An 18,133-nucleotide genomic window follows, 5' to 3' on the forward strand; every position below is an offset into this window, starting at 1 on the left:
AGTAAAACTGCTCTGTTGTCTCTGGTAGGTGTAACATGTATCTGCAGCTTAATATCCCAGAGCATAAGGCTTCTCTTCAAATAAATAAATCCCAGAGAGCCAGAGCCAAACTGACATTATATATCGTTATTTTGGTCCTGGTCCTGGGACTTCAGACTTCCACCTTGATTGTTCAGAGGAAAGTGTGCCTGTGCCTTACCTAATTATTTAAATGGGAGCATTTAAAAAAAAAAAAAGAAAAGGTTAGCTTCATCCAAGTGTTCTTTTCCTTCATTCTGTGCTTTGTGTCATGCTTCCTTTACCCAACCACGCCTTTGTGTGTTAATGCAGCACCAGCTAGCTTGAAACATAGCTTTCCTGAGCTCTGCATTTGGTAATAGTATGATTCACTGTAGGTTATCCCCACTGTCCGCTATTTGACAAAACATTCTGAAAGACTATGTAGAAAAGAGAGCGCATTGAGACTCCTGTTCAGATGGAAGCCCGCTGTCCGCTTTCCTTGGGCAGGGAGGCTGGTTGGTGACTGTTGGCCACTCATCCAGTCTAGCTTAAGGGTTCTTCCAGTCCTCTCCTCTCTAAATATTTTTTCCCAGGGCAAATGTGCTCTGTGGACTGGCTCCCAGGCATTGTCCAGAAACTCGCTGCTACTGTAACTCTTTGCTAGCTGACTTTCCTCTCCTGTCTTGTTTTCTAGAGTGGTGTTTCCCGGTCCTGGCCCAGCGGCATCCCTAACCTACCTGGTTTTGCCGGATAGCCACAATGAATGTGCATGAGAGAGGTTTTTGTATACTCTGGGTCTGCAACGCATGCAAATCTATGACATGCAGACATATTGCTGGTATCTTGAAAACCAGACCACGTTAGATGGGTGTCTCCGGGACAGGCTTGAGAACCACCGTTCTATCAGGCTTAGCTTTGGTCCCCTGTTTATTGCACTGCATTGGCTGGATAATTTTCTCTCAGAAAATGGAGCTGCTTTCACCAAACAATTAACTGTGAGATCCAGGGTGGGCATGATCTAAGAGACCATGCTTGCTGGAACTCTCAGGTAATGCACCAAATTAAAAACAAAACAAAACATTTGAAGGATGTATTATATTACTTTCTTTTAAACTAACCATTATATAAAAGCAAAAGGTCTCAGGGTAATGGGCCATAGAAAGGTATTTGCCTTTACCTTGTGTGGCATGCCTTCACGTTTGTTCTAGGCATGCATTTGGTGGTACAAACAGTTATTTCAGGGACTGTGATTGAAATAATGAGCAATTAGTTATGCATCTAAGAGAATAGCATAACAAGCCATGCTCTCTGTTAAGCTGATGAAACAGACAGTACTCAGGATGCTGGTCCCTTCTCTTCCTAGCAAAGGACAGCTTGCTTTTTCTAATGCTATGTCCATGGCTAGTGAAATGTTGTTCTTCTTTGGGTTTAAAAAGGTCAGTTTGAAAAGTGCTTGTAAGTGCTAGAGTATTAAAGTTATTATGTGTTTGTATGAGCTCCAGGCCAGCTGTATTAAATTAACACTTGAGGCACCTTTTTGATTTTCTTATGATCTTGTATTAAAAAAACAATGTCCAGAATCCGACGTTGCACCCCAGCTCGAGGCAGTAAAGGTGCATTTTTGGATTTAGCGATCCCTTTCTGGCTGTGCATCTGCAGGTGCTCAAGCTCTTGGCACAGGGACCTGCTGGGGGAGTCTCTACTCTTCTAGTCACCCTTCTGGGTCTCAGCGCTGTGGCTGGGAATGAGCCTGTCTGAATGCTGAGCAGGAAGCGTTCCCACTGTCGGATCGTCCATGAGGAGAAAGAAAAAAGGCTGGCATTGTAAGAACCTTATTACAGCAGGATGGAGCAGACTCACAAGTGATCCCTTTTCATTGGATACACGCTTATAAGATTAGGAAACTAAACACCTGTTAGCGTCTGCTACTAAATTTATTTATGCGTTTATTATCAAAAACATATGATTATCTTATATCCCCGCTATTTACCCCTTCTTCATTTATCCACCCTCCCCAGGTGGCATGAGCTGGCAGCTGGCCTGAGAGCTGCAGGCTGGTCTCCTCCGAGACCAACGCTCAGGTCCACTCCTTGGCCAATAGGGGCAGCGCAGATGCTGGCTGTTGCTTTTCCCTCCCTCCCTGGAGCCGGAGCACGTTGCATCTGCGCCATGCTCAAACTCTATCCCTGTTGGCTATGAGACCTGATGTGAGGGCTGCCCTGAGCTAGCCATGGAACTGCGGAGATAATGTATGGTTAAAGGAGAGGAAGGAATAACTTTTGAAGAGATAGCTACTTTTAGGCAGCAGTGACAGAGAAAGAGGATGCTCTGGGAAGCAGGCCGATTTTGTGTGAGGTCACGCAAAGGCTAATTGGCTGTGGTAAGACTTGCAGCAGGGTCTGTAGCTTTCACACTTTATTGTGGTAGCTGCTGGGCTTTGTTGCCATCTCTTAACCTTTGCAAACAGATTCGCTTTCCTATCGATTGGATTTCATGACTGCAAAATGCAATACCTCGTTACTCGCTCGCTCTTTTTTTTTTTTTAATTCTATCTCTGTGGTGGGGAAACAAAGTTTTAGAAGTAGGCGTATCACGTAAATGACCAAAACTGGCATGTACTATACTTTAATGTATGTTTTGTGCTTTTGCATGGCACTCTTGATTGGAAAAAATGTGTAAACTTCCTTACATTCAAGACATGAGAGCAGAAATTTTGCGTTATTACTGCTTGTAACAGGTTTGCTGTCATAATTTGCAAGGGGCGGTTGCTGAAAAGACCAGGGCAGGGTGGGGGGAGGTGCTGAGGATTTAAAAGGGGCTTGAGAAGAGAAAACACACAATGGTTCTTTCTGTCTTCATCTCTACTACATTGCACAGTTGACTTTTTTTTTTTTTTAATGAATTTTAGCCCAGGTGCTAAGCACCCATTTCTGTAAATTATATTAATTCTCCTTATTTGCTTAACTGTTGTACTGCAGAGGGTAGCACGGATGTTCCCAGATTCTTGGCGGTGTGGTCTTGCTGCAGTTGGAAGCAGGACAGAAACATCTGAAAAGCGTTACTTGGATTATGCATGCTGGAGCATCTAATCGTACCTTTACGATCTGGTTGCGAAATCAGAATTGTTCTCACTCCTTGTTTCTAATGTGTGTATCCTCCAAAGGACAGCTATGATTCTGCCTAGACATTCTCCAGTAAGAATGCCATGAGATGGTGACTATAAACTAATGTGGTGGTCTGCCTCCACCTGGAGATGCAAGAAATCTTTCTTCGGGGAGCCTATTTTTTTTGCAGCTCTGTTTACTTCACCTGCTTACTTACCACCCTGTAGTGTCTAGGTTTGGAACCGCAGTGGGCTATGAGTAGGTATTTATGGTCTGTGCTCACCCAAATGCAGGATTTAGAAACATTTCTGGCAAATAATGCAAATAAAAATGATCATTTTATGTCTGGTGAAAGCCTCTACAAATCAGAGATTCTGTGTATCTTAAAAAAAAAGAACAATCATGACACGCCCTGATACTTTGATTTTTAAATTAAACCTGAGTCTGACTTATGTACTATATTATCAGCTTCATTGCAGCATTCATCCCCCTCTTTATCCCTTTTCTGAGATGTAGAGTTGCTGTAATGACATCAGCAACTTCTGGAATTGGGCGGAGGAAACAGGCTGAGTATGCTGTCGACATGCTAGTTTTGAACTACAGCCAATAAATAAAAAATGCTTGCCCACCCTTAGAATTTACCACGGTGCTTCAGTTAAATATGCATTTATATGCACCAGCTCCGTGACATTTATTAAGGAATAGGGAAATTAGAGAGAGACCCTTGAAATTGAGACAATATGATAGGAAAAACACTTTAATGTTGATAACGATGTGACAGAGGCTGTTCTATACAGCTCCTCAAAATGTCTTGTTTTGAGCAAGTAAACTGCAGCTCCATGACTCCTATAATGTTAGAACTGGAGGATTGCATGCAGACCCATACAAATAATCATGAAACACAGCACCAGCTTACAGATTCATATTCCACTCTCCTCACCATTTCCTTACTGCATCAGAAAGTGCCAAAGGATGCACATATTTGTTTACATTTTATTCTTCTGTAAATAAGTTATAACCGCACAGACTGTGAAATAGTGTCTGCAGTTGAAAGCCAGCAACATTTATTATTTGGGCTGCAGAGACTTTAAAAGATTGTATGCTATCTTTTTATGATGTGTTTGATGATTTATTGTATGTTATTAGGCTTATTGTAATATTCATTGGTAAGGGCTTTGCTTGCAGAAAGACATGAGTAAACATAAGCTGTTCAGGCTGATGTTCAGCCAGCCATGGCCAGATAAAGTTAACTGAATAACTTTGGTTAACTTAATCTGGATATACATCCTGAATCTATGCCGGCTGAATATCCCGGCTGGAGTTATCCAAACAGTCATCTGGGTAGCTTTAGACCTGTTTGTCTGGACAAAGTTACTCAAGGTAACTTTTTATCCAGTCAGTGTTGAATATCGCATGACATAAAAACACACCCTGGTAACTCTCCCAGTGTGTGTCTGGGTAAATTTTGTCTGGGTAATGATTTGCCTGTCAAAATTTATCCGATGAGCAGGGAGGATTTAAGCATTGAGGAATGTCCACCTAACTGGAAAGGTTGGCTTGTCAAACCTTTTGAATATGGAACTCTCTGAATTCATGTGAGCTGATTATTCCTTTGTGAAATTCAGTGGGAGCACTGAGAGGAGAGGATCACCTTGCTGGTGGCTGAAAGGAATCAGTTAGCTTTTGCGTGGGAAATTTCCATTTTTAAAAGTATTGGGGTGAAGTTAACTATTTGGGAATATTGTTTAGTGTGTTTGTGTGTTTGTGCTTTTAATAGTCAGTAAGGCAGCGAATAAACAGAAGTTAGACTGATTTTTAAATAGTCAGTCAGTAAAGCAACTAGTAAGCAGAAGTTAGAGTGTTTGTATATTAAAAACAAAAAATAAAAAAAAGTTGCCAGAATCTAGAAATAAGCTAGGAGCAGTGTATACCTAAGTAAAAAGTTTGAAAAGTTCAGTTCAGTAACTCAACTTGTAAAGGTGTTAAGGTAGTGCGATTTGGTTTGATTAGGTACCAACATTTGTTAATCAAGAGAGCAGTGAGTCACTCTGACTGACTAACTGAAGTTAGACTGTTTGTATTTCCCAACCTTCTCACCCCTCACCCACCCACTCCTAGGTCATCCTTTAATTTATAGGCAGGTGCCCCTTTCACAACAAAAACCCAAAAAACAAAAACCTTACTGAGAGTTTGATCATTCCCCTGTAGGCCATTACCAGACATATAGGGGCCGATTTTAAATTTTACGCGCGTGGGGTACCTTTGTGTGTGCTACCCGGCGTGCACAAATGTACACCCGATTTTATAACATGCACGCACTGCTGCGTGCATGTTATAAAATCCAGGGTCAGTGCGCGCAAGGGGGTGCATACTTGTGCACCTTACACGCGCCGAGCCCAAGGGGAGCTCCGATGGCTTTCCCTGTTCCCTCCAAGGCCGCTCCGAAATCGGAGCGGCCTTGGAGGGAACTTTTCTACTGCTCCTCCCCACCTTCCCCTCCCTTCCCCTATCTAACCCACTCCCCAGCCCTAACTAAATCCCCCCCCCCCACTTTTTTTGCAGAAGGGGCAGGCATAACATGCACGTGCCGGCTGGCTGCCAGCGCGCCATTCCCCGGCACAGCGCTGTGCCAGAGGACTCGAGACCGCCCCGGGACCACCCCTGGACCACCGCCACGCCCCCGGCCCCGCCCCCTGACTGCCTATTTTTGAAAGCCCCGGGACATACGCGCATCCCGGGGCTTGCACGTGCAGGGGTAGGTTTTTGGGGGTTATGCGCGTATCTTACGCGCGTAACCCTTTGAAAATCTACCCCATAGTGAATTCACTAATACATTTAAAGGACATTAGACACTTTCCTACTCCCATAGCAACCTAAAACTTAAGTAGGAACTGAACAAATTTGAGATGAAGGCAGCAGTCCAGCAGCAAGAGGGGGGCTTCCCAGTCTTTTGCATCGAGTGTCACATGTATGATTTTTTACCCGCCGGTGAGAAATTTGTACATGTGCATGTGATGCAAAGAGCTCCTGGCTCTCAGAGAACGAGTCCGATCTCTGGAGGCTCGAGTGGCAGACCTGGAGGAGCTGAGGCAGATAGAGAGGTATATAGATGAGACCTTCAGGGACATAGTAGCCAAGTCCCAACTTCAGACTGGCAGCCCTGGTGCTGCCTTGGAGGAAGAAGGTCTTATGATTGGAGAGCATCAATCTGGTGCAGCAGGAAAGGATCTTGTAGCAAGGACCTGCTCTCCAGGTGGTGCATTGTCCTTTCGCACTGAGGATATCTCCCCAAGGCCTACTGCCCAGGAGGGAAGGTTTAGGTCGGCCGTCATAGTTGGTGATTCGATTATTAGGAATGTAGACAACTGGGTGGCTGGTGGGCGTGAGGACCGCCTGGTAACATGCCTACCTGGTGTGAAGGTGGCGGACCTCACCTAGATATGATGCTCACCTAGATAGGATTTTAGACAGTGCTGGGGAGGAGCCGACTGTCGTGGTACAAGTGGGCACCAATGAAATAGGAAAATGTGGGAGGGAGGTTCTGGAAGCCAAATTTAGGCTCTTAGGTAGAAAGCTTAAATCCAGAACCTCCAGGGTACCATTCTCTGAAATGCTTCCTGTTCTACACGCAGGTCACCGGAGGCTGGCAGAGCTCCGGAGTCTCAATGCGTGGATGAGACAATGGTTCAAGGAAGAGGGATTCAGTTTTATTTATTTATTTATTTGTTTGTTTTTATATACCGATATTCGATTTGGGATATCACATCGGTTTACAGAGAACAAAGTGATGCTGGAAACCTCAATGTTTCCTTTTGTATTTTACAGATAAACAGTAGTACATAATCTTAACTATAGAGCATAGAATATAGAGTTAAACTCAAGGTTTCATTTTGTTTTTTACAGATAAACAGTTGTACATAATCATAACTATGGAACATTGAATATAGAATTAGCTAATGTTGTTTTTGGAACATAGGGTATAGATTTGCTATAGTAAGCTGAAGGAGTTGACAGGACATGACAGGGGGAGGCAGGGACTAACTGGGATTAACAAGGGATATTATCATATGTCATTATAGGTAGAATAATGGGTCTGAGGGGCGTACTTGATGCATTTATGTGGGAAAAGCCATATGATCTTTCTCTAAGATTCTGAGATTTTGTAAGGAACTGGGGAACCTTTTGGGGAAGGGGGAGTCTCTTCCAAAGGGCTGGGCTCCATCTTAACCAGGGTGGAACCAGACTGCTGGCGCTAACCTTTAAAAAGGAGATAGAGCAGCTTTTAAACTAGAACAAAGGGGAAAGCCGACAGTCGCTCAGCAGCGCATGGTTCGGAGAGAGGTATCTTCAAAGGATACTAATGATGCATTAGAATTAGGGCATCCCGACAGTGAAGTTCCAATAATAAGAAAAGTAGTCCAAGTGCCTGTAACTAAAAACTCACCTGAGCTAAAATATTCTAACTTATCCCTATCAATTAAAAAGCAGAATGAAAATACAAACAAAACAAACTTTGAAATGTTTGTATGCTAATGCCAGAAGTCTAAGAAGTAAGATGGGAGAATTAGAATGTATAGCAGTAAATGATGACATAGATGAATTAGCATTCCAGAGACATGGTGGAAGGAGGACAACCAATGGGACAGTGCTATACTGGGGTTCATATTATATCACAATGACAGAGAGGAGCACCCGGGAGGCAGTGTAGCGCTTTATGTCCGGGATGGCATAGAGTCCAACAGGATAAACATCCTACATGAGACTAAATGCACAATCGAATCTTTATGGGTAGAAATCCCTTGTGTGTTGCGGAAGACTATAGTGATAGGAATATACTACCGTCCACCTGGTCAAGATGGTGAGACAGACAATGAAATGCTAAGAGAAATTAGGGAAGCTAACCTAATTGGTAGTGTGGTAATAATGGGAGACTTCAATTACCCCAATATTGATTGGGTAAATGTATCGTTGGTACATGCTAGAGATATAAATTTCCTGGATGGAATAAATGACAGTTCTATGGAGCAATTTGTTCAGGAACCGACAAGAGAGGGAGCAATTTTAGATCTAATTCTCAGTGGAGCACAGGATTTGGTGAGAGAGGTAACGGTGGTGGGGCTGTTTGGCAGTAGTGATCATAATATGATCAAATTTGAATTAATAACTGTGAGGGGGACAGTAAGCAAATCCACGGCTCTCTTGCTAAACTTTCAAAAGGGAAACTTTGATAAAATGAGAAAAATAGTTAGAAAAAAAGCTGAAAGGAGCAGCTACAAAGGTAAAAAGTGTGCAAGAGGCGAATTCATTGTTAAAAAATACCATCCTAGAAGCACAGTCCAGATGTATTCCACACATTAAGAAAGGTGGAAAGAAGGCAAAACGATTACCGGCATGGTTAAAAGGGGAGGTGAAAGAAGCTATTTTAGCCAAAAGATCTTCATTCAAAAATTGGAAGAAGGATCCAACAAAAGAAAATAGGATAATGCATAAGCGTTGGCAAGTTAAGACAGGCTAAGAGAGAATTTGAAAAGAAGTTGGCCGTAGAGGCAAAAACTCACAGTAAAACCTTTTTTAAATATATCCGAAGCAGAAAGCCTGTGAGGGAGTCAGTTAGACCATTAGATGATCGAGGGGTTAAAGGGGCACTTAGAGAAGATAAGGCCATCGCAGAAAGATTAAATGATTTCTTTGCTTCAGTGTTTACTGAAGAGGATGTTGAGGAGGTACCCATACCAGAGAAGGTTTTCATGGGTAATGATTCAGATGGACGAACCAAATCACGGTGAACCTAGAAGATGTGGTAGGCCTGTTTGACAAACTGAACAGTAGGGTTCTGAAGGAGCTCAAAAATGAAATTTCAGACCTATTGGTAAAATTTTGTAGCCTATCATTAAAATCATCCATTGTACCTGAAGACTGGAGGGTAGCTAATGTAACCCCAATATTTAAAAAGGGCTGCAGGGTCGATCCGGGAAACTACAGACCAGATAGCCTGACTTCAGTGCCAGGAAAAATAGTGGAAAATGTTCTAAATATCAAAATCACAGAACATATAGAAAGACATGGTTTAATGGAACAAAGTCAGCATGGCTTTACCCAAGGCAAGTCTTGCCTCACAAATCTGCTTCACTTTTTTGAAGGAGTTAATAAACAAAAAGATAAAGGTGAACTGGTAGATGTAATGTATTTGGATTTTCAGAAGGCATTTGACAAAGTTCCTCATGGGAGGCTTCTAGGCAAAGTAAAAAGTCATGGGATAGGTGGCGATGTCCTTTCGTGGATTACAAACTGGCTAAAAGACAGGAAACAGAGAGTAGGGTTAAATGGACAATTTTTTCAGTGGAAGGGAGTGGGCAGTGGAGTGCCTCAGGGATCTGTATTGGGACCCATACTTTTCAATATATTTATAAATGATCTGGAAAGAAATACGACGAGTGAGGTAATCAAATTTGCAGATGATACAAAATTGTTCAGAGTAGTTAAATCACAAGCAGATTGTGATAAATTGCAGGAAGAACTTGTGAGACTGGAAAATTGGGCATTGAAATGGCAGATGAAATTTAATGTGGATAAGTGCAAGGTGATGCATATAAGGAAAAATAACCCATGCTATAGTTACACAATGTTAGGATCCATATTAGGAGCTAGCCCCCAAGAAAGAGATCTAGGCGTCATAGTGGATAACACATTGAAATTGTCGGCTCAGTGTGCTGTGGTAGTCAAAAAAGCAAACAGAATGTTGGGAATTTTTAGAAAGAGAATGGTGAATAAAACGGAAAATGTCATAATGTCTCTGTTTCGCTCCATGGTGAGACCGCACCTTGAACACTATGTACAATTCTGGTCACCACATCTTAAAAAAGATATAGTTGCGATGGAGAAGGTACAGAGAAGGGCGACCAAAATGATAAAGGGAATGGAACAGCTCCCCTATGAGGAAAGACTAAAGAGGTTAGGACTTTTCAGCTTGGAGAAGAGATGGCTGAGGGGGGATATGATAGAGGTGTTTAAAATCATGAGAGGTCTAGAACAAGTAAATATGAATCGGTTATTTACTCTTTCGGATAGTAGAAAGACTATGGGGCATTCCATGAAGTTAGCATGTGGCACATTTAAAACTAATTGGAGAAAGTTCTTTTTCACGCAATGCACAATTAAACTCTGGAATTTGTTGCAGAGGATGTGGTTAGTGCAGTTAGTGTAGCTGTGTTTAAAAAAGGATTGGATAAGTTCTTGGAGGAGAAGTCCATTATGTGCTATTAATTAAGTTGACTTAGAAAATAGCTAATGCTATTATTAGCAACAGTAGCATGGGATAGACTTAGTTTTTGAGTACTTGCCAGGTTCTTATGGCCTAGATTGGCCACTGTTGGAAACAGGATGCTGGGCTTGATGGATCCTTGGTCTGACCCAGTATGGCATGTTCTTATGTTATGTTCTTAAATGTTGTGTTGTGGTACTGGAAGATATGTAAAGAAGTATATATGGTGTGAGATGGAATGTGTATTAATTGTGTGCAGTAAGTTTTAAGCTACATATGTAACTACATGTAGTTGTGCTACTTAGCTTTATGAGTAGTGAGTATGATTGAATCTTGCTTGTTCATGTGAATGAGGATTATTTAATCTCCCTTCACCTAAAGGAAAACACACTCACGTATATTTGTGACTTTAGAAAATGTGTTTAGTGCAGTTGTGAGTTTTGAAGTATGAATGAATGTGTTTGAGAGAGAGAGAGAGAGAGTGAATGTATGGATAACAAAATTAGGTTTTAAATGGAATTGTATGCATGTTGTAGATGACATGCAGCAGACAAGCATTGAAAGCAGGCATTTCTGAGACACCGAAACACAGCTGTATCAGAAATTGGAGAGAGGTTTTGCATTAACCACGTTTTTGGTCAACCCAAGATAAGTGTTTTTCAGTGCCTTTGAAAGTTCTAATGTTTTGAATTATAAAGTCTTTAGGATGAAGGATTTTTTTTTTTTTGTACGGCACAATCTTGGGTTATGATTATATACTAGTGGAATGTTAAAGTTTGTTCCTTTCTGCAGCATTTTGAAAAGCATGCAAAGCGCATAGGTTGCTTTGAGTTTTTAAAAATAAAAGTTTCATATTTTGCATGAAGCTGGACTTGATAACAAAAAAATTCCCCAGGGCTATGATTATATAAGTAATGGTAACAAAGAACAGGACAATTGCATCCTTAGGTGCTAATTCACTCAGGTTTTTCCCCCATTATGTGTCTGTGGGAAAAGACCTTGATGAATCAGGCCCTTAATGTGCAGGATCGAATATATGAATGCCCTTGAAGGAATAAAAAAGAAAATAGAAAAAAAGAACCAACAGATAAACATTGAATACACATATAAAGGGTTTTGTAACTTTTTTGTAATATTTGTTCCCATAATCTGTGGTATTTTTGTAGATGAAATTCTAGTCATTAAGGTGTGCCAAAGCAGTATTAAAAAGCAACCATCATGACCCCTGGTTGGAAAAGTGGCACAGGATCTTTAACAGTGAATGTTGCAATGAAACTTTCGCCCTCCGCTCACACGCCAGGGTTTTTGGGGTGGAGAGGGAGGATGTCCCCCACCTGCTTCCCAGTGTCTATGGGCACACATTTTAACATCTGGACCTAGGGAAAATCACTTTCATAGTAAGTAATAGACGTTCTGTGGGTATGGCTGGACTTAAAAGATCTTGGAGCAAGAGTAGATATATTTGCGTGTGAGGAATCTAGGAGAGGTCTAAAAGGCTCTTGTAGATTTGAATGAATGGGTGTAGGCATCAGGTCCTCTGCAAGCTTGAACCCACCTGTTTGGCATTTTCACTCACAGACCTTCAGAGATCAACATGAATTGGGTTAATCGAGCCCTGTTTTCTGAAAAAAATGTGTGACATAATCTCTTCTTGTGTTTTTCTCTCTTCTGACTCTAGAGTATGATTTCATCCATTGTAAACAGCACATACTATGCCAACGTGTCAGCAACCAAGTGCCAGGAGTTTGGAAGATGGTTTAAGAAGTACAAGAAGACAAAAGGTAAATGTGCTTCCAATATTCCAGATTTTGAGTGAATAGCCTTGATGCTGCCTTTTCCCCAGAAATGTCTGCCCACGTTTCTTAACTTCTCTGCCTACTGGGATTGCCTGTTACTTTCTCAGCATCTTTTCCTGTATGACAGAGCTTCCCAAACCTGAACTGACGATCCCACAGCTGGTCAGGTTTTCAGGATATCCATATTGAATATGCAAGATGGAAAATATGCATATATTGGCTCTCCAGTGCATGCCGCTATATCTCATGCATATTCATTGTGGATATCCTGGAAACCTGACTAGCTGTAGAGTCATCAGGACAAGTTTTTGTTGAGTTTTAGTTTTAGTATGGCATGGTAAGACCCGATAGACTTTTAAGCCACTGAAGTCATTCCCAGGGTCTGCACCATAGTAAAATGGTAATTCCTGTGTAGTAAGGTTGGTCTGCATTTACTGACCTTATATCTAAACAGTGGTAATAGCTAAGAGGCTGGTATTTCTCCCCTTTACAGGAAATAACTTCTAGAGAGCAGCTGGCAAAGGATTTTATGTGAAAGAATGATCACTCAATGCAGGCAAAGTTTAATCTCGATTTCTGAGTTACATCTGGAGTCCACTGATCAGTAAACTAAAAAAGTGGTCTGTTGGTGGGAAGAAAGAATTTTGGCCAAGCGGCATGGTCAGTTATATGAACAGAGGTCGATAAGCCATGTCAGTAGTATGAGGTACCTCATTCAGCTTGCTGTTGGCTTTTGTGAAATCCTAGCAGCTTATGTGCAATCACAGTTTGATGGCAGTGTAAAACTGCTGTCTTCCTAGCTCTGCTTAACGATTAGTGACAGGAGCACGGAAGTTTGAAATCTATGAAGTGGGCACATTATCCATAAAACAAGAAATTCATTAAAAAGATTTTTTACATTAAAATGTAACTGGTGTGTGGGGGCGGGGGGAAACACATCATGAATAAAAAGGGAATCCCACCTAAAGGATCTGCCTTACTGCACACTTCTGTGGCCAGTTAACAAAATCCCAGTTCGGCATTTCTGAAATGTATTTTTATTTAACAGTTTCTATCCCACTCTACCGACCCTTCTAGGTGCGTAATAATTGTAATGGAAGGTACATCCCATTCTTTCACCGGTTCAAGGATATTAGGCACCCTAGTGAACGTCTTGCCTTCTGCCCGCTCCCTCCCCCACCCCCTGATCCAGGCCCCGGCTTCGACCTCTTTCACTCAGACAGGCCCCCTCTCTTACGCACACTTAAGTTCCTTGTCTCATTCACACATGCACCCTCACACAGATTCCCTCTATCTCTCTCACTAACACCATCGCTCTCTTGTACACACACATTCCCTCTCACTCATACACAAATAGAGGTGCCGCTAGTGACCCGCCGAGACTCTGCTTCTCTCGGCCGTGAGTGGGATGGACTCCGCTCCTGGCCCCACATGGCTGCTCTTTGCTGCCCCCTAATGGCTAGCACCCTAGGTGACCGCCTGGTTCGCCTATTGGGAGGCGCCGGCCCTGCTTCCACCTGTAGAGTGGCAAAGATCTGTCTAAATCCAGTGAGGGACCCTCCAGAGCAAGATTAGGGATTGTGGAATGGAGAAAACTACATCTCCCAGGGGGTCTGGAGGGGTTAGTCCTGAGAGTGGGGAGGGAAGGGATCTCTTAAGCCCCAAAGCCAGATGGGAAACAGGCAAGGGGCGGAAATACAGGGAGAAAAGCAGATGGAGTCAGACAGACTGGGGTGAGACATCGTGGGCCAGCAGATAAGCAGCTGGCAGGTAAGCACTTGGCTTGGGAATTTATAACTGTCAAAAGAAGAAGGAACTGTCATGGAAGGTTGTAGGATAAGGCTGGGATTTTTAAACCAGGGGTGAAACCCAGTCCTTTTCTCTACAAGAGGGAGGTGCAGTCTACTCTAAACATGGATCTGTATTTGGAAGAGCAGTTGTGCTGGGAAAAACAAGGTCTTGTTAAACTGTGTGTTAGAGACTTGCTGTTACAAGCTGCTGTGCTGGGGCTGGCACAGCCTGACCGAACTGCCTTAGGAGAAGCAACTGTGCTGGGAAAAGCAGGGCCTTCTTGGACAGTGTTTTAGAGCTTTGCTATTTGGTGTGCTAAGGAGAGCAGGACTTGAAGGAACTGTGGCGGAAGCTTCACTGTTTGAAGGGAACTACCCTAGAACTTGGATGCATTGAACTTTATTTTTGATTGGAATATGGGTAGTATTGTTTACCGTCCCAGGGATCCTACAGAGGCAACTTGACGGGATATGTTCAAGCAGTGGAGCCAAGCAGAGGCCACAGCTGTGTTTCTCCTGGGGGAATCCTGCGCTACTGCAGAGTGCAGAATTTGCGCAGAATTCCCCCCTGCGCAGAATTGCCATTTTCTGCGCAGAATTGCCAAATTCTGCACAGAAAATAGCAGAGGAGACGCCGGCATGCCGCGAACGGAGCACTTCCCACGGCACAAGGGACGCGCTCCGTTCGCGGTGAAGATGAAGGCCTGGTGCGCCCGTCACAGCGAAAAGGGAAGGCCCCCGTGTGCCGTGAACGGACCGTGCTCCGCTCAAGATGAAAATGGAAGGCCCTCATGTGCCGCGAACGACGCACCGGGCCTTCATCTTCGCTGCGAACGGAGCGCGTCCCGCGGCATGCCGGTGAAAGAGAATGTGTGTCAGAGAGGGGAGGAGAGGGTGAGAGAGAGCAGGAGGGTGTGAGAGAGAGAGCATGGGGGGGGGGGATGCCGGTGAGAGAGAATGTGTGTGTGAGAGAGGGGAGGATGACTGAGAGCATGGTTGGTAAGAGGGGGGATGGGGAGTGTGAGAGAGAGCAGGAGGGTGTGAGAGAGAGCATGGGAGGTAAGAGAGGGTAGGTGGGGGGATGCTTTAGTGTGGGTTTCAGAGAGAGGGAGCCTATATGAGGGAAGGGGGATGCTGGTGAGAGAGAATGTGTGTGTGAGAGAGGAGAGGGGGTGTGGGGGAGGGTGAGAGACAGCTTGGTTGGTAAGAGGGGGAGTGGGGGGGATGCTTGGGTGTGGGTTTCAGAGAGGGAGTCTATATTAGGGGAGGTGACAGAGCAGAAGGTTGTGAGAGAGAGCATGGGAGGTAAGAGAGGAGGGCTGGGGGAATGATTGAGTGTGGGTTTCAGAGAGAGGGAGGCCTATATGAGGAGATTGTAAAGGAGTGTGTATGTGTGTGCGAGATTGGGAGCGCGTTTGTATGAAAAAGGGATTGTGTGTATGTGAGGGTGCTAGCCTGTGTGAAGGGATTGTGTATGTGTGAGACAGAGCCTGTGTGAAGGGGTGCATGAGAGAGAGACATAGGTAGCCTGTGTGAGGATGTATGTGTGAAAGAGAAAAGGAGCTTGTGTGGGTGTGTATGCAAGAGAGAGGGCCCTGTTTGAGGGTGTGTGTATGTGGAAGGGACACTCTTACAGTGAATTACTAGGGAAATTCTGCTCAAAATATTTAAAATTCTGCAACTTTAAGTAATAACTTTTTTCTGTAATAATTTAAAATGTAATTACTTAAAGACTATCATGTAAACTGTGTTATTTTGACCAGTAAAAAGTTTGCAGAATTTTGCAGAATTTTCAGTTTTTGTGCGCAGAATTTTAAATTGTTTTGTGCAGAATTCCCCCAGGAGTATTGTGTGTTACACAATCTATGCATAATATTAAAACAAATTAGTACAACACAAATAAAACATAAAAATAAACACAACATTAATATCAAAGATTAAGCAGGACAGAGTCTTAAAAAACGCCCCCCCCATAATAATCGACATGAGCTAAAAATTTGAAATTTGTAACCTACAGCCTAACCAGCTGCATCTAACTATATAGCCTAGCAGCTCTGGCCAAATGCTTGCGAAAAGAATAAAGACATCCCTTTCTTCCTAAAACTGCAAATGGATGATTCTGCTTTTAAATCTTCAGCCAAAACACAGGTCTGGCTACAGTGAGCATCCTTGAGCAGGATTCACCCAGCCTGATCGATCTTAAAAAAGGAACCTCTAGCACACAACAGTTGGAGGATCTCCGTACTCTCTTGATCCATAGCACTGTAAGAGTGTGTTAAAACACATAGGGGCATTACCATTAAGAACTTTAAAAATGTAAAATAAGGGTTTTACATTTAATCCCCAACATGACTGAAAGCCAATGTAAGTCAAACAATACAGGAGAGAGGTGGCCTCTGATATGAGTACCAGCTGCTACTGTTTGAACGGTTTGAAGGGCCTTAATTGTTGCCATAGGCAACCCCAAATAAAGGGCATTACAGTAATCAATAGTGGAGATGTCTAGAGCTTACATCACAGTTCGGAGATCTTGTCCAGTTTTACGTAAATTTCTAAGTTTAAGAAATGACTTCTTCACCACAGATTTGACCTGAGGGGGGTCAAGAAAAGATCTGATCACTCAAATTGCGAACTTAGGAGGATATCACAATTGATTTATTACCAAATTGAATATAGGCAGGCAAATATGAAGGCAGAGATCTTGCTAAAAAAAAGTCTCCTTTTGTTTTAAATTTAAAACCATCTGATTCTCAGACTTCCAATTTTTTTAACTTCATATCACAACATATGCAAGGGTATCCTTGATTGTTCCGGCTACTACAAAAGCTGTATGTCAGCATACAGACGATGGCCAACATCCAGATTTGCAAGTAGTCCACAAAAGAACTTTCTCCTGCAAACATGTCCAACCAGCATCCTCTGTGACTTGCTCTGAGACTTTAGGCACGTCCTGTGACTTTCCCCCAAGATGAGATTCCCTGCCTCAGACAGGCTGAGTGGCAATGCTATGCACTGGCATACGGAGCACCTGGGTTCAAATCCTGGCTCAGCTGGAACTGAGGATGTGTTCATAGCCCCTAGTGGGAAGAGACTCATCGTCATTGTGTAATGGTGAACGCTAAGGTCCAAATTTAGGGCCTATGATTGCAGGTTTCTAGAAGGAGCCTCAGTGCATGGCTTCTGGCTCAGGATCTTCCCTGCAGTGACTGGACTAAAGTTGATTGGGAGGAAATACAGCAATAGATCCCGGCCCTGGTTCCAACTGAGATAAAAGCACAAAAAGAGCAGGAGGAAAATGCTGGATCAAAAAATAAAGTATTCTTCATATGGGTAGATGACCCAGTGGGTATCCATAATATGCATGGAACAGATTTGCATGCACTCTGCTTCAAATATAGGCAAGTTTGGCATTCATCTTTATTAGGGATATCCTGAAAGCCTGAGCAGATTGGTGTCTGAGGACTGGAGATTTCCTGTCCCTGATTCTTCATAGACATAAAATGGGAAAAATCCTTTTTAAATAAGGCTCAGCGTCTTTGTGATTTCCCACAGAATGAAGCCTTCCAGAATCATATACTGCTATTCTAGAGTTTGTTTGATTTACTCTTAAAGTGAGGTCTTCCCATTGTGTGAGTTTTGGAATATATATTTTTTTCATTCCGTCTCTCCTTATTGTATCCTTAGCAATGGACTAAATAATTGTAGCGCAAACACTGTTTTATTGACATCTAATACAAGCTCTTCTCAAACTAGCCTCCTTTCAGTAGTGATCCCACAGTTCTAAAGTCCCTGTTTCCAGTTCCTGCTGTCCTTGTTAAATAAGTCCCCTTACTCATATGGTTGTCTCGCTCTTTAGTTCCTGCCACCATGGTACACTCACTCCTTTTGATGCTATGAACTTTCTCTTAGTATTACTCTTTTTCATTGTGATTTTTTTGAATTAATATTGAATTTCAAAGCCTGAAATTGAGAGGTCCCTATTCAAAAGCTTAGAAGTTATCCAGATAAATGAATGTTCAGGCACTTATCTCGCTAAATTCTAGACTGGTAAATTAGGAGCGATCCAGGGGCAGAACTGGGAGGAGTTGAGTTAGCCGGCTAAGTTAAATAGAGTTGGCCAGTTAACCTAGTCTGGTCGGGCCAAAGAACTGTCCTAAAGTTAATCAGATAAAGTTAGCTGGC

General features: G+C 42.9%; 1 protein-coding gene across 2 annotated transcripts in view; it reads left to right on the top strand.

Annotated features, from left to right (window-relative positions):
• SATB2 (SATB homeobox 2) overlaps positions 1-18,133 on the top strand; it is a 345,958-nt gene that overhangs the window by 142,299 nt on the left and 185,526 nt on the right. For both annotated transcript variants that reach the window (XM_029606039.1, XM_029606040.1), the window contains exon 6: positions 12,044-12,146. In XM_029606039.1, the coding sequence (XP_029461899.1) occupies positions 12,044-12,146 (103 nt within the window). The remainder of the gene's footprint in view (positions 1-12,043; positions 12,147-18,133) is intronic.

The sequence above is a fragment of the Rhinatrema bivittatum genome, chromosome 6, assembly GCF_901001135.1.
Source record: "Rhinatrema bivittatum chromosome 6, aRhiBiv1.1, whole genome shotgun sequence".
NCBI classification, from domain to species: domain Eukaryota; kingdom Metazoa; phylum Chordata; class Amphibia; order Gymnophiona; family Rhinatrematidae; genus Rhinatrema; species Rhinatrema bivittatum.